This window comes from Misgurnus anguillicaudatus, chromosome 10 (assembly GCF_027580225.2).
Source record: "Misgurnus anguillicaudatus chromosome 10, ASM2758022v2, whole genome shotgun sequence".
Lineage (NCBI taxonomy): Eukaryota > Metazoa > Chordata > Actinopteri > Cypriniformes > Cobitidae > Misgurnus > Misgurnus anguillicaudatus.
In genome coordinates, this window is record NC_073346.2 from 23,384,309 (window position 1) to 23,410,873 (window position 26,565).

At 39.1% G+C, this 26,565-nt stretch overlaps 1 protein-coding gene across 2 annotated transcripts; it reads left to right on the forward strand.

The window, feature by feature from the left end:
• Positions 1 to 608: 608 nt before the first annotated feature.
• Positions 609 to 26,565, forward strand: nr4a3 (nuclear receptor subfamily 4, group A, member 3). 2 transcript variants are annotated; one of them, XM_055210129.2, is made up of 9 exons: positions 613 to 1,142; positions 3,783 to 3,935; positions 4,856 to 4,937; positions 6,963 to 7,792; positions 12,075 to 12,204; positions 13,196 to 13,359; positions 14,051 to 14,247; positions 19,198 to 19,376; positions 24,752 to 26,565. In XM_055210129.2, exons 3-9 carry the CDS (start codon positions 4,874 to 4,876, stop codon positions 25,012 to 25,014), a joined length of 1,827 nt encoding a protein of 608 aa, XP_055066104.2. In that variant the 5' UTR covers positions 613 to 1,142; positions 3,783 to 3,935; positions 4,856 to 4,873; the 3' UTR covers positions 25,015 to 26,565. The 2 variants fall into 2 exon arrangements, with proteins under 2 accessions (XP_055066105.2, XP_055066104.2); XM_055210130.2 differs by lacking the exon at positions 4,856 to 4,937 and having other exon boundaries at positions 609 to 1,142.

Below are 26,565 nucleotides of genomic sequence, written 5' to 3' on the forward strand. Positions count from 1 at the left end.
CGGCGCAATGAATGAAGGATCTGCTATCTCACACCGCCGCTGCTAAATTTAGAAACACTGCTTGCGTCAATCACGCGCCTCAGTGCGTCAAGCCCTCACTCCGCCTCCGAGAGCTGATCATTGGCCAGAATTAGAACGTGGCCAAGAAATTACGCGTCTTGTGATTGGCTATTGTTGGGTTTTTTTCGTGCTATGGAGTACGCTAGCTAGAATTGATAGTTTGTTTAGCGAGCACGCCGAAGACACAATTGCATTTTAAATGCATTCTACTTCGCCACCTTATAACGTAACATATATTTAGCGTTTTAGACGTGTTTAATGTTTGGAAGTTAAGACAATAACAAAAAGAGATTGTATCCACCTTTAGAATGCTTTAAGGATAAAGTTCACATGTACATATTATTTATTTTGTAGTAACAGCACGCTTCAATAAATGTTAATAATCACTAACAGTAATCTGAAGGAAAGATTTTGTCAAAGTTCAATTATGTGTGACATTTATGGCTAAAACATATTTTTGCAACTGCTGATAGGAAATTAAAATGTAATGCGGACTGTTACAGAAACATTCTAACACGCAATTACATTTGTGGTAAAGTGTTCTGCAGCAAGTAGAATGTATCGCAGATGCTCTACCGCACTATTTCAGTCAAATCCTGTCCAAGAGTCAGAAGATCTTTACCCCTCCCCTCTCTCTTTCCCTGGCATGGACTGTACTGTGTATACTGTACCAGACCGGGGGAGCGCTACAGTGCAGGCTCGACGTCACCTCTCCCATGGCGTCACATTGACGTAGCACATACCAGGCTCGAAGACACACATAAATGTGCTATTAAGACTTTCGCTCAGCGCGCCACATAAACAAAGGCACATTGCAACTTCAGCTCAGCGCATCCCCTCCGTTACTAACGCCGACAACGTAATAGTGGAGCTGACAGAACCACGGAGTACTTTTTGCTTCTTACAGCTAAGAGGAAAATCACACAAAAAATATTTTTGAATGAAAAATCAACTTTTTGCGACTACAAAATCAACTTTCATTCAAACACTATTTTCGTTTTCCACAAAATACTTCTGGATATGGACAAGGAATTATTAGGGCTTTAAAACATATGTAAAGACGGAATCTCAACAGAAAACAAGTAAGTGGATATTTTAATTTATTATAAGAAAAGTTTTATCGAAAAGCATGTACGCGGTGAAATGTAATGTGTCTGATTTTTGTCATTTGTACCGCGGTCCTTATTTATATTTGAAATATTATAGAGAACTTTCTGGTCATTGTTTTTCTATAGTGACCTGTTGAATGTTAGCTCTCCGCAGCGCAAATAAATGAACCGTGTTTTGTGCGATGTCTGTGTAGCAGATGGATGGACTGAATCAGGGTTTAATTTGCGAAAGGTACAATCTTCTCTCCGGTTGTCATGGAAATGGGATGCCACTTTCTCGCTTCGGTGAAACCGCTGGATACTCGCGCGGAGCCGGTAGAGAGTCGCGTGAGATGCGTCCTTGAAAGCGACGGAGTGAGTGGCACGCGCTCCAGAGTTTGTTTTTCACATTTTTTACCCAATCGTGTGCGAATGCATTTATTTGTTTGTAGTAGTGTTTGCGTTAAGACGACTGTCAGTAAGATGAGTTGTAGTCTCAGTAGCCACCGTTTGAATGAAACGACTGCACGAGCTCCATTCATTCTGTCTTGTAGCGCGCAAACACACATATGGACATCGACATAATAAACTACACATACGCACAATAATTGAATGTGCACAAACTTAGTTATATCAAACTTTTATTTCTTATTTTATTTGTATTTTCCGCGTAAGGAGCTACATTTAATAAATTAATAGAAACAGGGTTTCACTTTTTTTAGAAGGCTTTACACAAATTGGACAAGTTTCAGTTACAGTCTGGCCGAAAATATTCGGAATGTGTGTTTACATTCCTAGGTTTGGTAATTGTATGAAGTGACACTTGATAAACTCATGGGCAACGAGTGCAGCTTTTAAAAGTATTTTACTATACATTGTAGCGTATTCTTTAGATCAGTAAGAATAAAAGAAAACAGGTGTGCAATAATACTCATGGTTGCACTTGTAGCATATGTCACTTGCTGTAAAGGACAACTTTGTAACTTAGTATTTCTTTTACTGACATAACCGAATATTTACAATAAATGGTGAGCAATGCTTGTCTGAAAGATTTATGATTCAACTATAAATTGATAAGGGTAATAACCCATTTAAATTGTTGTAAAAAGTTCAATCGTAGAGCACGTGAGATCGGGTCAGGGAGTACAAAGCCTGGTACAGCGATTTTGAATAAAGGCTGTCTCTCTGCCTCTTACTCTCAGGTCTCTGTCCTTGTCGTATGTCAAATTCCGTTCTCCAGGCTAATTTACTGTACTTGTATTTTCCATCCCTTTATCTCCCCTCATTCCCTTTCTTTGTGTGTTTGTGGAAAGCCTCTATCTTGTGTGCGTATTGAACGCACAACGGAGCGCCTCTTACAAAGCGCGTGCTTCAGTGCTCTCTCGCGGTTCTCTAGGTTACCGGGGCACTAGCGGACCAGACGTACACATTGAAACACACGTCAAAATAACACTTAACCTCACTAAGACAAATTATGCTAAAAACTAAAACAGCATAATTAAGTTTACTGAAACATATACAGCATAACCTAAACTGCCATAAGGTCATTCAAAATTCTATTTTTTTTGACCCATATTTCAGTCATTATGCAATTAATAAATTACTGCTTGTAGTCAGTTTCCAAATCATGAACGTTTCTGGGGTTTCTCTCGCAGAGGTTTGGGATTGAGATAAGCAGGAGCTCAATAATGTGGCTTTTGGCGAGGGTTGGCTTTGTGTGAGCGCGCCTCTGTCAGGGAGGGGGCGCTAGTCGCTTTTAAAAACTCATCGGTGGCGCGCTCGTGTTTATTTGACAGAAGACGGAGATAGTCTGACTTCGGTGAGTGCCCAGGTGAATATTGTCACTCTCGAGAAAAGAAAATACTGCGAGCTAATGGAACACAAATAGCTAGGCTAAATTCTTTTACAACACGCCCAGAATTACTCTAGCATGCCAGCTCAGATGAAGCACATTTTATTACATTTACATGGCATTTAATATTGCATTTGTAGAGTGCTCTGTGTCTGTGAGAGCATGTAAAAAGTTCTCTGTGTTCAATGCATATTACTTCTCGACCTTCATGCATGTCATCGTGTGCTGATTTTCGTCATCAAAGAGTTTTTTGTTCACTTCAGTGTTGTTGTTGATGGTGGGGTTTTCCTTTTGATTTGTGTACAATCTGCATTGTTAACGTTGCATTTTTATTATTTCTGTAGACAATTAAGCATTCAAATTATTTTGCATTCTGCAACTTTCTGATTACGTGAATTTTGGAGTATTTTCACAGTTACTATACACTGCCCATTGTTTTTATATTTATTGTGAATTATTTTAACTTTGCATGTATGAAAATAGCAGGTAACGATTTTGGATGATCAAATGCATGTTTTTAACTTTTCCTGAATGTAAATTATATTAGAATAAATAAAAACGTAGTATTAATGAAGCCTGTATAGTTTTCTTTTAACTTTTAGCCATTTTCAATGGGCTTGCATGCTGGTTTAAAAAGTATAAATTGTTTGAAAATATGTTTAATCTAAATTTCGGAAAATTAGTAGCACGATGTTATTTTGCAAGAACAGTGTTTGTGTTTGTGATTACATGTCTGCATGTTGTGGTTAACTAAATGCTTTAGTCTTGTGCTTTCCAATTAGACACCGGTTCGGAAGAGCGCCTGCAGCCCAGGTCTGAGTCCCGGTTACCGGATACCTCACCCGCCGCGTGTGCTGAAGCAGCCCCGAACCCCAGACGCGTGCAGCCTTCACCCGAGAAACCAACCACAATTCAGCGAGCAAAAGGCCAAACAGGTACCTCAAAACAAAAAGAGCTTAAAAGCTTTATCAAAGATATTTAACATGTACACTTAATATTTAAACTAAGAGCATTCTTCCTGTATATTAGTGTATTATTATTTTCTAGTTTAAGGAACACCACATTTAGCTTCTCAATTTGAAACGATTAACAGGTAAAGCTTTTGTTGTTGTTGTTTTTACGTGCCGCGTAACGTTTCATCAAGTTTGGTTTGTCTGACTTTAATGACTTTGAAATTTCAGGACCGTGCAGTAATATTTTTGTATGAAAATATATAATATAAAATAATATTATGAAAAATAAATAAAACATTAAAACAAGTGGGTCTGGTCTGTTCATGCAAATAACTGACACTTTGGATAAAATACAGATTGCTGGAATTTAATAGGTAAGCTAAAAGTTTTTTTTAAGTAAGGAAAGGTTTGGTTGGGTATTTGTATAGCAAAAATCTGTGATTTCTTCCAATACTGACTATTAACTATTTTTTAAAATCATTGTCATTGTTCTGTAGGCTAGCTATAAAATTTCTAAGTGCTTTTAATCCAATTAAAACGTGAGGGGCTCAGATTGTAGTTGGACATACGTTTTCATACTTTTCACCTGACGTGTCGTTTTTTTATTGTAATCTATAGTCTAGTCGTTAAATTTTTACACATGCACTTTATAGCATCAAAACACATACTATCTTGTTCATGGTCTGATAACTACTTCGTGTGCTGCTGTTAGAATACATATTTGTGTTATCTTCGTGTAGGGAAAGTGAAAGTGTAGTTTGCACAAATGTAGCTATTTTGTGCTATCTGTATAGCCTATTCCCCTGATGATTGTTTGTTTTTTAAGATCAAATTGATACCTGCTACCGTGTTATGTTGTGTAATTATTATTATTTTATGTCGTTGATTTTTTTGTTTGTTAGATCTATGGCACTCTGACAATGAACAAGCGATCACAGTTATTGGAACAGCTGCATTTTGTCCATCTAAAATGCACATCTCGAGGTTAGAAACTGTTTCATCCATCTAAAGCGCTTTCTTTATAAGCCTGCGTGTGTATTTGTGTGAGGTTCTCTGACTGGTGCATGCGCACACACGCATACACACACACACACACACACACACACACACACATTAGTAAAGTATCGTTTCACTATGACTCTGTGTGGTCTAGACTTTTTAATCATTTAGATTTTACGTTAGACTGCGTTTCATTTTATTTATCCGTGTCATGATGGATTTGAGGTAGAGAACGACATGCTGTGGGCTTTGCACGTGCACAAACAAACCATAAATGAAAACATACATAACATAGTGAAAGTTTAATCGAGATTTTTTTCTGAGGGCTGGAATTAACTTTGCATAATTTATCTTTGCTTTAAATGTGTCAAATTAAGTAAAAAAGACATCTAACATTGTTCAAATTTGTGCATAACACTGTCTCATTCTGCATTACATTAAACAAAATATTCCAAAGCAAGTTTTTTAAAGAATAGCTTTTGTTTTGTGAAACGGGAAATCTATTTTAAAATGTATTGTTTGCATATGCAAAGCAAATGTTTAAAAAAGTGTTTTTAGCATTTAAGCAAGTTCAGTAAAATAAGTCTTTGAAAGGAAGTGCACTCACAAAATATTTTTCTGTGATGTCGGTAAGAAAGTTTGACTCACTCCTGCAATCTTCCATCCAGCACGAGATTGACATCAAACCATTATTCAGTTCGTATCTATGACGAAGAAGAGGTCGCACCTTGTACCACCCGCTCAACGCTTTAAGCGTCATTTATTTATTTTTGCTAAACATTACTAACAACCTTGTCCTAAAACATAGTTTTATAAAAATAAAATGGCCTACAGACGATACAATAACTTATTTTAAATTAAAATTGGTGTTGCTAAGGTTCATAAATAAGTTTTTTTTTTTAAGAAACAACCAACCAATTTTATGATAAAAATTGATTTATGCGAGTTCGCGTTCACGTGATGCACTGATTTTGGAGAGGTGAATATAATATCTGATATTAAACTCACTGATGTCAGTGATGCATTGTGCCAATGAGTTTCCATTTACAGTGTGGTGTGCGTAGCCTACAACCGGTCCGTGTCATCGCAGTTAAACAGACGGTTATAATTGATAAGCGTCATGATTTTACTAAACACACATTACGTGATGGAGGCACGGGGATTACGGAGGCACTATACGACAGCGTCATTCCGACGTCGGCGGGTCTATGTACACTTCTCCACCTAGGGAAAATAAACCTAGGACACACAAAGGACACACACACCTCGAGACTCAGGTGGCAGATGCACTTTAACAGCTGTGTCTAGGCGCACTGTTGAATGTTACATAACTTTGAAGAGAGCTCGATGCTTGACTTAGCTGGAGGAGTTCCTTTTTGCTCACTTAATAAGTTGATGTTATGTCCACAATAACAAAAAACTATTTCAGTAAAGTTTTAATTGAATTATTTTCAGCATTATGGGTTAACAATTAATGACTCTCATCTTGGCTAAACATGATGTGTAGGCATGATGCATCATGTTTTGCATATTCCACTCATTTTCCTGTACTCAACTGGTAGAGCATTGGGTTTGCAGACGTAAAGGTCGTGGGTTTGATTTCCAGTGAACAACTACTGATAAACTTGAATGTACCTTTGGATAAAAGCGTCGGATAAGTAGACAAGATATAATGGTTGGTAATAGATGTCTAATGTATTGGCAATTCAAGTAGGCCTACAGGTATTTGTGGTGTGAAATTCAAGTCTGTAAATATAACATTCAACTGCTCTGTATTATTTTAATTTAAGAATGAGTTGCTTATCGAGTGAAATTCAGCTATTGCTGACAGGCCAGGAATGCACATGCACCTTTTTGCATTTTGTGGCCTAACCCATGTTTCCAGGAGAATGGTTTATGTACTAACTTGGTACTAACAGAACGAGCTGAAATGCAAAGTTTAACGTCAAACTATATCTGTACACCTGAGCGAAATGACTCAATTACGCCTCTCTCTCTCCATTTCTGTAGACATGCCCTGTGTTCAGGCCCAGTACGGCCCTGCACCTCATGGGTCCAGCTACTCCGCCCAGTCCTTTGGTTACCATGGTGACTACAGCGCTGACCTCATGGCGACAGACTACACGAAGTGTGAGCTCAGTGGGGGAGAGATCTCCGCGGCAGCCGCCACCACTTCCCTCCCCAGTTTTAATGTGTTTGTTGAGGGGGGCCTTGAGCCCAAACCCTCCTGCCTCTATCAACTCCCTCCCCAACGGTCTATCATCAAGAAGGAGCCTTACTTACCCATGGGAGCACCTGATGAGGCAATAGCTGGAAACCCCATGTACTTTAAGCAGTCGCCCCCTTCGACACCCCCCACGCCACTTCACCCTGGCCCATCCAACAGCTCTTTCTTGTGGGACGAACACAGTCTTCCCCCTGTACCCCAGCCATGCCTGATTGAAGGCCCGCTGAAGTCCCCTCGCTTCTCTCATTTCTACGAGCAGACGGTGCCGCCCTCCACCAGCGGCTATGACCCTGCCCATGGCCTTCCGCTGCGGCCCGAATGCTCTCCTTCGTCATCCTCTTCATCTTCGCACGTGCCACCCAGCCTGGACACACACTCGCACACGCACTCCCATACACACTCACACATGTACCCACTGAACATGGGCAAGCAAGGTAGCCTGGCCTTTCGCACTCTGGGCATTGGCCCATGCCCGCCACACCTGGGGGAGAGTTTGCCATCACCCCCAAGTCGTACCAGCTCTGGAGAGGGTACCTGTGCAGTGTGCGGAGACAACGCAGCCTGCCAGCATTACGGTGTGCGCACCTGTGAGGGATGCAAAGGCTTCTTTAAGGTAAGACTTTAACATCCCTGCAAGAACAGCAGGAGATGAGTCTATCATTCTTAAGCGTTGTGGTTAATATACACTTATAATCAGATTTTTAAAAAGCCGGATAATAAACACGCTCTTTAAAAATAAAGGATTCCAGGTTTATCACGAATATTTGCATGAGAAGTCTAGCTAGAAGAATCGAACAACTATTTTGGCTTTAGTTAAGTAGGATGATCATAAGCAAGGAGCATTTATTTACAGTGACAACCATATTCAGGCCTATAAAGCAGACAGATTCAATTAGTGAAAGAACAAACGGGAAACACTTGCTAGATGGGAAACCTCTCGATTGGATTTCCCATGATGCTTTTTTTTAAGTATTCTATGATTGTATTGTTATGAAAATGTGTTGCGTTTGTTTCTTATTGCATGGTACAATTCATTGTACATACATGCGTATGAGCTATTTGAGTGTCTCTGTTATTATATGAAGTGTAAGAGGATTGTAGTTGAGCTTTGTTGTACAGTGTGAGTCAGTCCGCATCATCTCTTCTTTTGTCAATGTGGCAGTGTGGTCGCGTAGTGTTTAATTGTGTATGTATTAGTGGTCATTAGTTTTTGTTCTTGGTTTGATATGAGCTCTTGGCTGAAGAGCACGATAGCTCTAAAACGATCACACTTCGAGTGTGAAGCTCAGGGTTAACCAGCCATTGTTGTACACTCATAGGTGTTCGAACCAAGGCTGAAGCCCACAATGTGAATAGCAGTTTTTAGCTATGAATTTACTTTTAGGGGTTGGGGGTGTTACGATCTATATGAAGCATTTGATGCTGCTAGAAAAATAATTTGTTTTCCTGTTCAGCGCTTGAAAAAAATGTTTAGTTTCAGTTTCAGAAATGTACCATTGTGACATAGGTTTGCTCAGCCTTTTCATGAAAGTACTGGCTTGTGTGTACTGAGAGTACTAAGCGTGAATTTGTGTGTGTGTGTCTGAGTGCTCTCACAAATCGCCTGAGTGGCGGTTGCCACGGCGCCTGTGAGGGTCGTATCCCTCGGTGACCGGTGAGAAGTGTGACAGCGGCGCACACTTAAAATACAGCAGCCTGGAGCTATGGCCAGGAACACACACATGCACTGAAGAGTAGTGAAAGATTTGATATAAGAATTTAGGAAAAATAGGAAATTAATTAATTTTCCTTTATTTATCCATATGTTGTTTAATAAAGGTTTAATAAATAAAATCTTACAGAAACAGTACAACTTAAAAAAAAAATCACAAAGAAACTATTACAGTAGTATAAAAAGGAAATTGTTAAAAGATTGTGAATGAAAGTGAAGTAGAGTGGCTGAGCTGAAATAATTGAAAATGGCCTGTGGTCTGGTGTAGAAATAAATTATGCCACTTTTCAATTAGTTTCACAATTACTTTTTATTTAGTAATTAATAAAAGCAGGGGTTGGTAAGCCTGAGGCTTTGTAGCCATTACTGCAACACTGGCACACAAATGACATCCACAAACAATGACATATGCACACTCGCAAGTCTTTGTCGATCAGCGTACTTATTTTTATGCATAGACACAGTCTTACTCACCACTAACTCGCAAAACACTCAAACCATTTAATTATCTCAGGCAACTCATTAACTCACAATATAAATATTAGCAGGTGATTTTGAATACAGAGAGGCACATTGTTTATCCATTGTCAGCCAGCTAACACATTCTACTTGTGTTTTTATACAATGGAGTTTATTTTGATATTTTCAATCGATTCTAGACACAAACTATTTTAATGGCATGTGCATTCATATTCATATTAGCCCTGCCCCACCCCTTAAGTTTGCGTTCATTAATAGGCACTAAATAAATTCACAATTCGCTCGCTTCTACTTTCCATCTGAATGCAAACTGCTGCTGCAGTTTCAGAACGAAAATGATAAATAAGCCGAAATATTTCTTTTCATATCATTTCTTTGGTTTGTAATTCACTCTGTGACTCATAACGCGCACTGAGTGGGAATATTTATTCTGAATATTTACCTAATGGAGGGTCAGGACAGGCGCGCTCTTTCACCAAACCTCCACAACCCACTCCACTGGAACTGAAGTTTAACAGCTCTTAGCAAAATCGCATTACAACTTATCTTGAGCGCTTTACTTTGCAAGCTTTATACTAATTTAATCCGTTGCAACGAAGATAAATGTGTTTATGTCGGTATTGTAATATTTATGGAGTGTTGAATATAAACACATAAATATGCTTCATTCATGCACATAGTTTTTTTTCGTAAACTGAAGGAAATAGCAGGAGGAAGTCACTGTCTCATAACCAATTAATAATGACCCAGTTCCACCTCTTCTATTGAACAGCCATACAATCTAATTACACACCCAGAGGAAAGAGAGAGTAGAAAGTCTGATCATCTCTGATTAGGGGAGGAGAGGACGAGGAGAGGGGGATATAAGTTCCCTAAGGGGTTTTAATGTGCGACAGGGCCATTAGCACATGTTACATGTCATGAATCCACAACTGCTTGTCTTTACCGACCCTGCGGACCCTGCTGTGCACTGGACCGCAACTCTGTGTGTGTGTGTGTCCGTGAGAAAATGATGGCAGTATGGACAAAGTCAGGCCAAATCAAGCTCTTTATCGTCATTTTACAGGTATTCTTAGTTTTAGTTGTGATGTTTTTAGGAGAAACTGAGACCTTGGATATGGTTGGATATGCTAAACTCTAACCTTACATGCCCTTTCACCATTTAAACAAGTCAGGAAATTAAAGAAATATATTGTAGTAACCATAACAGTTATTACAATGTTTGCAGTGTGACATCAATTACGGCATAAAAAACACAGATACACACAGAGAGAGGCTTCTGACACCTAATAACAGCTGTACAACCATTTATATAATTTCATGAACATCATAAGATTTCCATTTATGTAATAAAGCGTTTGAGGATTGTTTACTTCTTATGACCGGCCCAATCTGTCACAGTCTGAACTGTAAGATAGATTTACTTTGATAGCTTAATTCATGGAGTGTGTGGAAAGAATAAAGTGCATTTAATAGGGTGTTTAATAGGATATCCTCCAGAAGGTTTTTTAAGTCAAGTCAGACTTGGTTAAGTAAATGTAGTATTGGATGTAAATGTAACATATAGTAAACAAGTCTTGGTGCATTTATGCATTCACTTGAATATTATTGTACTCGTGGTAGTTTTGCATTTATTGGCTATTAATTTAAGTGAAATATGAGAGATAAATGGATGGATGCTTGTGTGGGTGTCTCTTACCTTCACTTTACAGCAGATTTCCAGTTTTCTGGGATGCGCAGGTGGTATAATTGATTTCATTTACACCTGTTGAAAACAGCTGTGCATCATACTTTGATCGTCTTTATTAAAATCCAAACTGAAAAAAAGGTGAGAAACGAACATATAAATAACTTTGAAAAGAAATAACCTTTACAGAATACTTCTGGATTGCTATAGTGCTTTACGTGATATAGATAAAACAAGTATATTAAACTTTTTAACCTGTTCAAAACTGTAAAAGAAGATAAAATATATTTTTGGTTGTTTTGGAACTTTGAACAACTAGCAGACTAGCTAATTGAATAAAACTGGTATTGTTGATGTAAGTTTCAGTGCTTTTAAATTGACCGCAGTTGTAGCTTGTTAAAGCGTTGTTTTTGTTTGTTTTGGATATTGCCTTCACCACCACATAACTTACCGGTCTCACGCGAGCGCTTAATATTTTGGTCTAGCACGTGCACTTGATGTTAAAGTTGACGCTTGCGTAAAGTTGTTTCCAGTTTCGTCGACGGGAGTCCTCGCAGATCGTTTTGATTTCATTTTAATAAGGTCAGTAATAATCGCTCATATCCAGCCGAGGAGAAAACAACTCCCAGGGGGGCTACTGCTGAGGAACGATCCCGCCAAAACCCTAAGGTGCCGTGAGCTGACCCGCGAGTTTCACAAACAATTTTATCACGCGGTGCGGGATGTCTCGCGGGAGAGGCCTCAGCACGCTTTGCGCTGATCTTCATTGTCACTGGCTTGCGCTAATAAAATTGTCCCTCCTGCAGGCAAGGCATGGCGGGAAATTAATTTTATCTAATTATCCCGATGGAGCTAGAGCTGTTTCACGTTGTAATTAAAATCTGACCGGCAAGCTTCCTTTTTAATGCTTAGCCGAAAAGAAATCAAATTGAATAAATAAAATGTTTAGACCTGTTCGCTTATTGTTTTTCCTCTCTCTCCCTCTTTCTTTCTTCTGTGTATTGCTGGTGGCCACAGAGGACGGTGCAGAAGAATGCAAAGTACGTGTGTTTGGCCAGTAAAAACTGCCCCGTGGACAAAAGGAGGAGAAATCGCTGCCAATACTGCCGTTTCCAAAAATGTCTCAGCGTAGGCATGGTGAAAGAAGGTAACACACTCACACACCTCTAAGTATACAATCTACATAAGAATCTAATATGCATTGTGGCCGAGCCACTCAAGCCAATTACCTCTCTATGGGCCTTGGTGCATACGACCTCAGCTGGACCTCTAGTTAAAGTCTGACGGAAAGGATATAGACAGTCTTTACCTTAATCACTTAAAACCTACAGATACGCACACTGTCATCAAGAAGCGGTGCGCATTAATACGGATTTGGCGCGTGGCTGGTTTGGTCGGTTAGTAGGAGTGTGTATGAATTAAGCTATAATGGATGTGTTTACCGGCTTTACTTTGTTTCTGCAATCACATCCTATCAGCAGCTTCAAAGCCGGTAATAACAAGCCATACAGAAGAGTCACAGGCCCGTGTGTTTATGGGTACATTTAATTCGTATAGAATTTAAGCATGAATGTAGCGTAATTCGAAAAGATCACACATTAGTTCATCTTTCTCACCCTGCCTGGTGAACAGGACAGACATACAATGTTCTTATTATAGCTGACATTCTCTCTCCTGGTCTCGGTCCTCTTTCCAAGGCCTGCAGTCGTACAGCTTTCAACTGCCCCCTACTGGTCAATCCAGCTTTCTTTGAAAGGAATAGAAGCAGATTGGTGAAATAGTTGTTGAGTCTGAAAACCTTGTTCACCTCTGTATCATAATCACCTCTTGATGTCCATGGGGAACATACTGGATTGGTTTACACCAGGGGTACTCTGTTCTTGGTAACCCAAATATGCATATAAATTGTTGTCTTGTTACATCAGCGAAGATATCTGTGAACGTTGAGTGTGTCATGTATGAGAGACTCACAATATGTGTATTTCTGTGGGTCCTCAAAACTGCACTTGGAGTACCACTTGTTTATTAAGAAATATAATAGAGTAACCAAATATTGCGTGTGCTCAAGTGCATAAATGTAAGTACCATTAATGTGTTGCATTCACTAAAATATTTTTGTATGTGTGTTTTTGGTACAGTTGTACGCACAGACAACTTGAAGGGGAGGAGAGGTCGCCTTCCGTCCAAACCAAAAAGTCCACTTCAGCCTGAGCCCTCACCCCCATCACCTCCACTTAGCCTATTAAATGCACTAGTCCGGGCTTACTCCCAGTCTATACCACGAGAACCAGACTACAGTCAGGTACCCGAGTGTGTGTGTTTGGGAAATCCTTTTGCTTTTGTATCAGACAGATATTTCATTTTTTTAAAGGGGTCATAGGGTGAAAATCTGACTTTTTCCATGTTTAAGTGCTTTAATTGGGTCCCCAGTGCTTCTATCAACCTAGAAAATGTTGAAAAGATCAACCTGGTAACTTAGTTTTGGTAAGCAATTCTGTGCAAGCATGTGAAAAATTAGGTCGTTCAGATTTTGCCTGTTTTGTGATGTAGGTAGCAAGGCGAATTACAATAATACCGCCCCTTAATCTGCACTATCCAACCACGGCATGGCCATTTAGTGTAGCGAGAAAAAGAGAGAGAAAAAATAATTGACACCACAATTGAGTTTCAATTGCAACAAACCACCATCATCGCCATTTCATCCGCTCATTTGCATTTTAAAGGACACACCCAATAGCGGCACATTTTTACTCAGGCCTACAAAGTGGCAATTTTAACATGCTATAATTAATTATCTGTGGGGTATTTTGAGCTAAAACTTCACATACGCATTCTGGGGACACCAACGACTTATTTTACATCTTTAAAAAATCTCATAATATGACCCCTTCAAAGTAATCTCAAAATAAAATATTAAGCAAATAAATATGAAATGGCATAACGCAGATAAAATGTATTGTAATTTGACTTATCATCTCTCCGTTTTCCTGTAGTTCAGTACGGTGGAGCCGGTGGGATCGTCTGAGTCTCAGCAGATCCAGATGTTCTACAGAGTGCTAACTGGCTCAATGGAGGTGACACGCTGCTGGGCCGAACGGCTGCCTGGATTCTCTGAGCTTCACCATGATGACCAAAACTTGCTCATCGACTCGGCTTTTCTTGAGCTATTCGTGCTTCGACTTGCCAACAGGTGATGCATAATTTTACAGATTAGTAGATGCACTGTCAGAAAAACTGATCAAAAAAATAGTCCTAATCTGTCACTGGGACATTACCCTTTAAAAAGGTCCTAATATGGCAAAATTAGTTGTAATGCGTACTGTCTAACTTTGAGCTACAGGCAAAAGATAGTATAAATATAGATTTTGATCAAAATTAAGGTTTTCAAAAAAATAAGTAAATTAAACCCTCATCTAGCAATTCCAATGCTTAAACATCTAAAATTATCTTTATTTTTATATTAAAAATAAAAAATAATAATATTTTTACATAAATATTTTTATTATTTTTATATTATACATTTTCTGAGAGGTGTACCATCCTAAATGCATAATCTAATACAAAGATGCATGCATGCACATGCATGTCTGACATTTTGGTTTCGGTTTGAAAACATGCAAGAATTAGAAAAAAGTGCAGGACTTAAAAGTTATGTTAAAAGCATTATTAAAAGAGATAAAGATTCAAAAACGATCTTCCTTTCGCTGATGGACAGATCTGAAGCATGCACACATAGGCTTATGCGTATATATATGTATATATATAGAATTACAGCTTTAAAAATATATCTGTTTTGACAAGGCAGATATAATCTGTTATGTCTTAAGTGAATGTTTGGTTAAAAGAGGGGTGCACCATATCTGAAAGCCAATGTTGACATTTGAAATCACCTAAACAAATACGCCCCTACCCCAATAGAATCTGGACCTTCTTTTGATAATCCCGCCCCACACATACGCAACCCAGGCAATAATGTCGGTTAGTAGACACGCAACTTACTGCTGATTGGCTACAAATGTGTTTTGGTACCAGGCCGGACTCCCTTTTCCAAAGCATTTCTCAAAAATCGTGCACCTCGCTTTTAACTGTTGAGGAAAAATTTCTGATGTGTAACATTATATTAGATCCTTGCATTACATTAGATTTTAAAGCTGTTTCAATGTCAATCAAACAATAAAAGAAAGAAAGAAAATGTACATATATTTTACATATATGTATTTTATGTACATTGATTTGTGCCAAATCTATTAGTTACACCTGTGATTTTAAGGTATGGATGCAGTGATTTCGTTTATGAACCAAATTTAAAAAAAATAATTGTTTTTAAGTTTTTTTAAATAGAGAATGTCAAAATATAAATAATTAATTTTTAAAAATGTGCTCATTCCGACTCAATTTGTCAGCACGGGTCACACTTAGTACTCTTTTGGTACCAGTATATATTCACTTTAAATCCTCTCGTAATATTTTGTAGCAAGTCATCATGTTTTTTCTTGTGCTGTTACATATGTCTAAGAAGTTTTCAATGGTTTCCCTTCTGTTTAAGAAATTAGCATGAGGTGTAAAGTACATAATGTGTCATTATGATTGTGAGAAAAGTCATTCACAGACAGTGTCATGATTTATATTATATAACAAAGTGCATTTACTATATTAGTAATTGTGCTACCGCAACTTTTTCTATGAGTTTGTGTGTATGTGTTTTTCCCTCGATTCAGAACTGCAGGGTTTCTATGGGCGCTGTGTAGACGCTGCATTGGAATTCACTTATTGGGTATTTTTGGTTTATTGGTTAACAGCCCTGACTAATATTCCCCCTCCAGACATTACATGTGTCAAAATCAGTTGATTTTAACAGGACATACTTGACAAGTTAGATAACAGTCCTTAACATTTGGCTTACTGTCATATGTCACATCTGTATTGTACTTTTGTATTTTTATGGTAGTACAGTTACATGCCAGATTAAAAGTGACCTGTTGTTTCTAGACGTTAACTTGAAGTGTGTGTTTATGTGTGGATGTGTCTGTGTTGTGACTCAGTGACATTCTGATGTTGCTTTAACAGGAAGTGGATTCTTGTGTCAGCTCAGCTGCTCCCTGATTAACTAGTACTGGTGCTCTCTCTCTCTCTCTCTCTCTCTCTCTCTCTCTCTCTCTCTCTCTCTCTCTCTCTCTCATTGTGTAAAAGCAGGTGCAGGGAGGGAGGGCAGTGGGTGGTGGCGTCACAGCCTCAGTAGGGAGCTGCAGACTTCTGACTCATTTTAAGTGGTGGGATTCATCCGGGTTTACGTCACATTGACTCTAAAACTCACAATATACATGCTCACAGCATGCCGAGACGTTTGATACAAGCTGTGTCTCAATTCAAAGTCTGCGACTTTCTAAGGAGGCGACCTCAGAAGGCGAACACTCTGTCTTTAAAAACTCGCAGCCACTAAAGTCCACGAAGAGAACTAAAGAGAGACGGTCTACCCTTCGGAGGATACCAGTTTGCGTCATCTGGTGTACGCGCCTGTCAGCGGGACATAGCGGAGATGTTTCTGACTTATTGAAATAAATAAAAAATATATACATTTTATTTTAGAAATTTTGACACGTTGATATAGTATCTTAAATTGATTCGGTATATTAAATTAATCAACCTTAGGAACGCAACATACAGAGAAAAATATTAATACAAAACATAACTTATAATACTAAAACAGTGACAAGAAACTTTTTTCTGTTAAATACACACTTTTATTTTACAGGTTTTAAATGTTTATTGTAAAATATTAAGCCGTTATACTCATTATAAGATTGCATTTTAAGCAGCCTTCAAATTGGTATGGCCTTACTGACCATCAGTCATTTTGCAGCTCAGAATGCAGCCTTCAGAGATCGCAGCCTTCGAATTGGTACACAGCTACAGTCAAACGTACACATTTTATATACGTGCAATGTTATGACACATTTTGAAAATAGGCCACACAGCCAAAACACAATGAGATCACATGTTGCGCGTGCACACGCAGAGAGAGAGATGCACACATTCTTACAGCCACACTGAGGCTAATGAGTAAATTAATGGACAGCAAATAGACGGTGCGGATCTGACGCAGATTTGAAAGGAATGTGTGCATTTCTCTCCTCAAGGGTTATATTGTTAATTTTCTCTGTAATAATGGCGGACTTTCTTTTGTATTTTCTCTCATTCTGTTTTCATTCGTTTCCTGTTTTCTTTTCTCGTCTTCACTAGTAGTGGGTAATTGGCGAATTCCAAATGCTGTTTGCACCCCTGAGGGGTACTCCAAAAGTCTCCTGTGCCCACATTTGTTCTCATATATCTGTAGACTATATCAGTAGGACATTTTTCTTAAATGTTTACATATTCTTATGTTTGTTGTTCCTTTCTTTTTGTTTGTTTTAGAAGACGCCACACATCTTACATAATTCGAATTAAAGACGAAAAACTAAATATTTTCGATTCGGTTTAAGCATGATGCTTCGTTTTCAAAGTAACTTTCTGATTTAAAATAAATTAGTCTACATACCACATGTATATTGAAGGCCGCATACGAGACAGTGATACCATGCAGTCTCCACAAGGCTGTCTACCTTTCTCTTTGAGTTAAAGGGGCCATGGCACAAGACTTTTTTAAGATGTCAAATAAATCTTTGGTGTCCCCAGAGCACATATGTGAAGTTTTAGCTCAAAATACCATAGAGATAATTTATTATAGCATGTTAAAATTGCCACTTTGTATGTGTGTGCAAAAATGTGCCATTTTGGGTGTGTCCTTTAAAATGCAAATGAGCTGATGAAATTCAAACACTGATCACAATGATAGTGGTTTGTTGCAATTAAAACTCAATTGTGCTTTTCTCTGCACTAAATGGCAGTGCTGTGATTGGATAGTGCAGATTAAGGGGTGGTATTATTATAATACAAGCTCGATATGACATCATAAGGAGAGCCACATTTCAACAACCTATTTTTTCATGTGCTTGTAGAGAGTGGATTACCAAAACTAAGTTACTGGGTTGATCTTTTTCACATTTTCTAGGTTGATAAAAGCACTGGGGACCCAATCATAGCACTTAAACATGGAAAAAGTCACATTTTCATGCCATGGCCCCTTTAAACTCACTTTCCAGTGCAGTTTGCCCAGTATAATATATTATCATGTGTTCATGGGTTCTGCACACAGTGGGTTAAAACCATTAGGCTGTTTTAATGAAGCACATATTTTGATTATTACCCCTCAGAGCTTCAAAAACAGCTCAGAAGATGACTCTTGAATATCTCCTCTCTGTATTTCCCTTCACCCCTTTTCCGTTCCACCTCCTTGACTATACGAGTGTGTGTTTTTCATGCAAACTAATGAAGAACAGTTCATGCCGCAGAAGCCAGCACTCCACAGAAAAAAGAGAGGAAGTTTTTCTTCCTGAATTGCAGGGTTGAGAGTGACCGAGAGAGAGAAAGAGAGAGAGATGAGTGGATGGAGAGCATTTGGGTGTTTGGTGCAATTATTTATGCACAAACGTTCTTCCTCTACGTTTTTTAAAATTGCAAATAAACCTTCGACCTCAGAATACACTTGTACCACGACATCTTTACTGCTGACCCAAAACCCTATACTGAAGGACACAGCAGAGAGAGAAAGAGAGAGAGAGAGTTGGAGAAATAAAGAGTTTAATCTCAGGAATGTTTTAAAACCTTTAATTGGGAAAGCTTGGCATAATTAGGTCCATTCCTATCTTTGATGTGCTCTTCCCTGTGCTGGCTTTCATTTGTCGCTATGGTAATTGTTTCCGTGCAGTATGTCTTAAACACGGATTTTCAGCGGCCAATCAGAGTCCAGATCATCATCACATGAATCAGCGAGAGGCGATAATCAGTGTGTTTATGCGTGCGTATTACAGCAGTGTGTGTATGTGCGCTCTGATAGCGTGTCTACATGCCGAATTAAAGGCTCGCAAATGCTAAATTGAAACAGGTACCTGTTCTGAAGGGAAATGGAAAAAAGCTGATTAATTAAAAGATGAAAGTAGCCGACTGATCTCCTGCCTTCAGACGCCACCTTGAAGCAGTATAAATAACAACAGTTCCTCAACTAAACCACCCCCCCCCTCCTTTCTGTCTCATTTTTGCGCAGGTCATTGCTGGCAGAAGAGAAGTTTGTGTTTTGTACAGGCCTGGTCCTGCATCGGCTGCAATGTCTGCGTGGCTTCGGCGAGTGGCTGGACTCCATCCGAGACTTCAGTGCTCACCTGCAGAGTCTCAACCTAGACCTGCCGGCTTTCTCCTGTTTGTGCGCACTAGTGCTGCTTACAGGTAACACATAATCCCCAAAACACTCACACACACAGCATATTTAGAGTTTGTCTAGTATGTCCTCATGGGGAAGGTTTGCTGTTTTTTCACAATGCTGTTTATTTCTGGTTAAGTACTTATACTTGTAAGCAGTGGCGGCCGGTGACTTCTTTTTTTCGAGGGCGCCTCGATGCAAAGTTTGTCACAACGTGTATGTAGCCCGTCTGGTGTGTGGTTCCTTTTTTCAAAATATTTGTTCTGTGCGTTGAGTGATCCTATGTGCATCACGTGTCTTGTCGAGGTAGGTGCCTGCTGCAGACGCGTCTACAGGGTTTGTAATAAAAGAGACGCTCGTGTTTGCCAGATACTCGCATAATCTCACGTGTAATCCGAGTTTACTGTTAAGGGAGTGTCTTGCGTGTATTTTGGGAACGTGAGCGTCACTTTTATCATAAATGGTTTTGATGCATGTGCAGCAGGCACTTATTTTAACAAAACACGTGATGAACATGGTTCACATGACGCAACAAACACATATTTTGAAAACACAAGCAACACACGTGATACTCCGAACACTTATTTTGCGCCCCTCGGATGAGCAGTCATGAGGCGCCACAGCTTGTAAGTACCAGTACTTGTGCATTTGGTCTTTGCAGTATAGACAAAATGACCCACAAACACACTCGTATGATGGGAAATTCAAGTAATCCCTATCCTGATCTTACCACTTTTTTGGCTGCTATTGGTTGTCACAGTGATCACAGGCGTGGAGCAGGTGCTGACAGAGATTAGGTTCAACTGAACATCAGGAATAATCCACATTAATCACACACACGCACACACAGCACATACAGAGAGACGGTGAGGTTTTTACATGTGTCCTCTATGAGCACAGGTGGACAAAGTTGATTATTTGTCGACAACGTGTGTGTGTGTGTGTGTGTGCGCGCGCGTGTGTGTGTGTGTTTGGGTCAGCAGGTGCTTGAATCTTACCATGCATTATTAAAAGGGAGGCAAAGCAGCAGGTCAACCTTTATACAGACAGACAAACACACAGAAACACTTTCACTCTGATGTGTTTTTTCAGATGTACTAAGAGAAAATAGGTGGTAGGTAAAAAATTACTTGTAGATAATCACATACATAAATATTTATTTTATTTATTGATTTATTTAAAAATATGTACCTGCAAAAAATATTTAAGTTAATGTAAAACCCCATTTGTAAACCATTCCACGTCTATAATGTAACACAGTAATTCTCAAAGTGTAGTCCGCCAAACCCCCCCATTGGTCCAACAAAAGATGACCTAAACTAGGCAAGTGTTTATACAATCGTCACTTATTTAAGTAGATTTTTAATGCACTTGCAAAACTGTGATATCAGTTCTTGCCTTTCTGTTTTAATAACGTAAAAATGGATTGGTTGGCTAAACCAAAGAGTCGTCAAAATAAAAGATCAAGCGTCAACTGAAAGCAGCTAAAATACACAGATTTATTAGTTATGTAATGTACTAGATTTTGTTTCATGTGTAAAATCCCTGTAATTTCAGTGATTTTAGACATTAAGGGGAACATTTTTTTCAGTATTATATTGTTACCATAGTTTTATATACCCACCACCTCAGTTTTAAAGTAAGGGCTCTTTGTAATGACATTAAGTGGGAATAGTATGTTTAATTGCATTTTTTTTCAAATGTGCAGTTGATTGTTCATATTACTGCAACTCATTTCACATTTACTTTTTCAAATGAAATAAAATTCATATAATAATTTCTGACTTTATTAGAAATTAGTTTTTGACTTGAAACATTTTTAAACTTAGCTTATCCTTCCTATTTTGTTGTTTTTTGGGGGAGTGTTAGAGTTTGATTCTGTTAGGTGGTCCTCAGAAAAAAATTGGAAGATAAAGTGGTCCTTGGGCTGAAAAAGTTTGAGAAACACTGAAGTAACATTTATGAATAATATTACAAATGGCTAAATATTCAAAAAGAACTTGATTGTGAAAAGTGAGCATTTTATTACAGAATGGAACGAGACCAGAGTGCAGTTTTGCTAAAACAATGCCTAAATAGCTCATTGAATATTAACAGTATCCAATAATCCGCATGTTTGGCAGAATAGAGGTTTCAAAGAAAGAGGTGGATTATTATTATTAAAAATTTTAATCTTTAAAAATGTAAAAAAAAAAAAAGTAATTTAAAGGTCACATTCTTCCTGATCCTAACCCTAGTTATTGTGTAATGTTGCTATAATAGCATAAATAATAACTGTAAAATGATAAAGCTCAAAGTTCACTGCCAGGCAATACATTTTCTTTAACAGAATTCCCCTTTCAAAGCCTACAACAAACAGCCGGTTTGGACTACAGCCCTCTACTTCCTGCTTTAATGACGTCACCAGAAAAGTTTGTTGACTAAACTCTGCCCACAAGAATAAGTCAGTCGCTTTCGAATTAATCACACTAAACAAGCTACACAATCAGAACTCGTTACGTATTTCTAAAGGAGGGACTTCATAGACAATGAAGACATCAGCCCGGTTTTTTAAGGACAGTGAAAACAGCGCTATAGAGATAAGTAAAATGTGTGAAAAATAATGAGTTTTTTTACACATGAAACATGAACACATGTTATATTGCGCACTGTAAACACAATGAAAGCTTCAAAAACACAGAAAGAACGGGACCTTTAAAATAACAAATGCTTAAATTAATAATTCACAGTATGACCAATAAGAATGCATTGATTTTACAATACTGAAAAAACAGCAAGAAAACATTGTGGCAGGGAAAGAATCAGAAAGAGAGAGAGATGTCTAGCCATTAATTTACTTAGTCACCTATCCAGCGGGCACAATTCACCTCCCTTTTCTCTGCCACTGTATACAACTGAACGTGTGTGTGTGTGTGTGTGTGTGTTTGTGTTTGTGTGTGTGTGTGTGTAGCCCCTGTGGAGCAGCACTTAACTCTGTAGAGGAATTGAGCACTACTCAGCAGAGCTCTGCCATACTCCATTCCCTCCCTCCCTCCCTCTCTCTTGTTCTCTCTCTTTCTACCTCTCTCTAACTCTCCAGTCCTCCACTCAGTCTATCGACCCTCTAAAAGTGTCTGTGGTGAAAGAGCGCCATCGATCATCCCCCAGGAGAGAAAGACAGAGAGAGTGAGAGAAAAAACAGTGAGAGTGTAAGAGGACGTAGTCTGAATGCAGCTACTCCAAACACATAAAATTGAAACGCACACACAGACACACGGATACATCTAAAACAGGGCAACATCCCATCACACGTCTGATACCCATTGAGTGGGCAGAAATACAGTAACAGGTGTGAGGCGTAACTGTGGGTTCACACCAGACGCGAGTTCAACAATTTCTGTGAATAGATTACATACAAAGTCAATGCAAAGACGCGATCAGACGCATCCTCACGTCGGGCGATACGAATGACGCGATATGGGCGGCATGTTTGCCGCGAAGACAGCCGTTATTCGCCTCACACGCATCTTCGCCCAAGTTGAAAATACTCTACTCCAGTGAAAAATTCGCATGACACGAAGTTAAATCCCGCGAGTAATCTAGAGCGAGTAATCCTGCGTTTACACCAGCCGCATTTGAGGCGTCAAAATCGCGTCTATCGCATCTAGTTTGCCGCTTGAACATTTTGAATGCATTCAAAAAGCAAGCATTTGACGCGCATCAGAGGCGAAATCCGCTTCTTGTGGGAGGGGCAAGTGCTATGCGGTTGTGTGTTTGCAAGATGGCTAATGTTGATCGTGTATTCATCGAGAGAGTTACCGGTTTGTATTTGGTAACCTTACTATAGGGGGAAAATAGTTTAAACAACGGTGGGAATGCCGCGGGTCGATAAACGTCCGGTTGCCCAATATCCTCACTGACACTCTTCTAAGCGAGGTCCTTTTTATTCCTGTCTCTATAGAAATAAGAACTTGTGTCGTATAGCTCCGGGTGACTGCTCACGGACAATATCAAGGGGTTCCTCCATGTTGAATGAGTGACTCTGGGCGGGGCTGCCGCCACAACAGCAAGCAGGCTCCTGATTGGTTAACTTGGCGCAAAAATCCGCCAAAGTTCAAATTTTTTAACTCGGGCGTCAGCCGCAAATTCGCGTCAAACACAAAATGCACAAAAAGCACCATTTGCGCGTACCGCGCCAGATGCTCAATTTGCGCCATTCGCTTGAACTATACGCACAAATGAGGCGGAATCGCGTCAACCGTGCCATGAGACCTTCAGATGCGCGTCAACGCATCTTCACATTGACTTAACATTGAAATCACTCACGCTTGAGGCCTCTACCACGGCTGGTGTGAATGCAGCATAACACGATGCCCCGCATTTGGTGTGTACGTAGCATAAGAGACGGGCTGAACTGCTAATTTAGGATGAAAATCATAAGGAATAAAAAGATTCTGATTCCACTTAAAGGGATAGTTCACTTTAAAATGAAAATTATGTCATCATTTCCTCATCCTCATTTTGTTCTAAACCTGTATGAATTTCTTTTTTCTAATGAACACAAAAGAAGATATTTTACGAAATGATGGTAAACACACAACAGTAAGTGACCATAGTAGGAAAAAAATATTTTGGAAGTATTGTGATAAATGACTAAGAAAATATTTTGTTAAATTATGGTAAGCACACAGTTGACGGTACCCATTAAATTCCATCATATTTTTTTATTCCTACTATGGAAGTCTATGGTCACTTACTGCTGTGTGTTTGCCATCATTTCTCGGAATATCTTCTTTTGTGTTCATCAGAAGGGGGAAATTCATATAGGTTTAGAGCAACAGGAGGATGAGTAGGTGATGGCAGAATTTTCATTTTAAAGTGAACTATCCCTTTAATGGGATGATGTCATGATTTACTCACCTTGATGATGTTTTCAGTTTCTTTATTCTGTAAAATATTTTCTCTTGCCGAGTAGCCAACATTAAATGTCGATGTTCGTTGCCGTTTGTTGGCTTTGGTCAGATCAGTGTGAATTAGCCTTAACTCTCGCGCACACAAACAACATGTACATATTATATGAAGATATGCTTATGTGTTAATGGGGTCATAGATTAATGTCACATTAACAGGCCACTGGTGTTCAGGGACTGCAGGGTTGCTATGGATAACTGAATTAGTGCTGGTTTCTAATTTAATTTGGTTACTCATTGGTCCAGATAATCTTTCTAATTGCCCTACATCTGTTTTGGTAAAGCATTTAAAATGTGTATAAACTTACAAATTTGCTTGTGCAAATGTGTTTATTTATGTGAGCAGGTGTTAGGAATAATAAATGATATAAATTCACAAAGGAGAAGACTATTTAGGGAACGAAACTGTTAGAATAAACATATTTACTCTTTCTTGCTTTTTCTTATTGTAGAACAGTGTCCGGGTCTAAAGGAGCCCAAGAAGGTGGAGGAACTGCAATCCAAACTCGTTTGCTGCCTGCGAGATCATCTAAGCTCAGGAGGCGCGGCCTCTTCCGGCAAGGCCACACCCCCCCTCGGAGCTGTGCTCGGCTTAAGGTCAGAGCTTCGATCTCAACGTACACAAGGCCTACAGAGGATCTTCTACTTGAAGCTTGAAGACCTGGTCCCGCCACCGCTGCTCATCGATAGGTTTCTGGACACTTTGCCCTATTGATGAACACTCCCACTTTTTATCGCCACTGACACGCCCACAAGCTCACTCAGACACGGCCACAGCGGCTATGAACTCGTAGTGTGGGGACAGAGCCGGTAGCAAACAGTGACACTGAATTGAATTTCCCACGAGTCCCCAGATCCTGACAGGAAAGGACTCCACAGTGTCTAAGGAGAAACCAATCATATAAGCGCTTTTATTCTCTGCTCTGCGCCTGCTAGTGTAGATATGGGACAGGGATGGAGCGAGGGTGTTTGTATGACTGACATAACGCTCATCGGGAAAAGCGCACGGCTGTGACCAATGCCTGCAGCTCAGCGTTTTACGTCAGTATTACTGGTGCGAGAGTGTGTGCGCGTGTGTGTGTACGTGTGACAGTCCGAAAGTTCCACCACAATCCACCTCAACGACAACAGTTGTGTTTGTTGCTAACACACAAGTGCACGCAAAAATCGTCCTTTCACACATGCACATGGATCTAAAAGTCAGCTTCGGATGCCAGATTATGACATATCAACTGTCATTGGCAGAAACGAAGTGGATGTGTGCGCGAAAACACGTAGGAGTGTTTCTGAGGGAGGCTTTCGACACAAACAAAACGACAGAGTGCATTAATGTCCAGAATCACAGTTGATCACACCCCGAAAACCTGCAAACAAGTGCAATTTACTAAGTGCTATTGTAAACAAAGAGAGAATGAGTGTGTTGTGTGTGTTTGTGTGTGTGTTTGCATGTGTGTGTGTGTGTTCCAGTCCTATTTCAAACTCTAAATTATTTTAATACTAAGACTCGCCTTTTAAGGTAAAGGTTTCAAATTGAGTTGATTTAGCCCAGTCTGCGCACTAACTTTTTAATGACGGAAGTTCCACAAACTTGAAATAACTAGTTTTTTTTTTGTTATTAAAAACCAAGGAATTTAACGGTTAGGATAACGGACTTAAATATTAGAAGTAGAATTGGGCTTCAAGCACTTAACAGGAAGAAGATGATAAGAGAAGGCAGGGGAGAGAGAGGGGTGCAGAGAGAGGACGTAATGGATGGAATGAAACATTCCGCGTTCATGCTCATTTTTGTATGTTTGTAATGTCTACCCCGTTTATTAATATGAAGGACATTGTTGCAAAAATGTCCTTTGTATGTAAAAAAAAAAGGTAAAAAAGGATGATATGCATGGTTTTCTCCTTGCCTCTGCTGTATTTATTTTGCAAAGACTGCTGGCTCTACAAGGGCTTGAACACACTTACTGACCGGGCGTAATCGCTTACTTTACCATACGGCAGCAGTTTGAACCGATGAGAAAAGTACAAATTATATAAATATATATAAATATATATATATACACACAATACAGAACTAATATTTTGAAGTGTTTTTATCTGATAGCTTTTTCAAATCTTGTGGTACAAGTTGTGCATTGTTTTTTTGGAAAAGAAACATAAAAAAGTGAAAAAAAAAACATGTTTTTCAACGTCTCTTGGTTTTAGTTTTGTTTTTTCTTTTTGGTTCACTGGAGACTCTGTTCAGCACTTTGAAATCATAAAAAAAACTTCT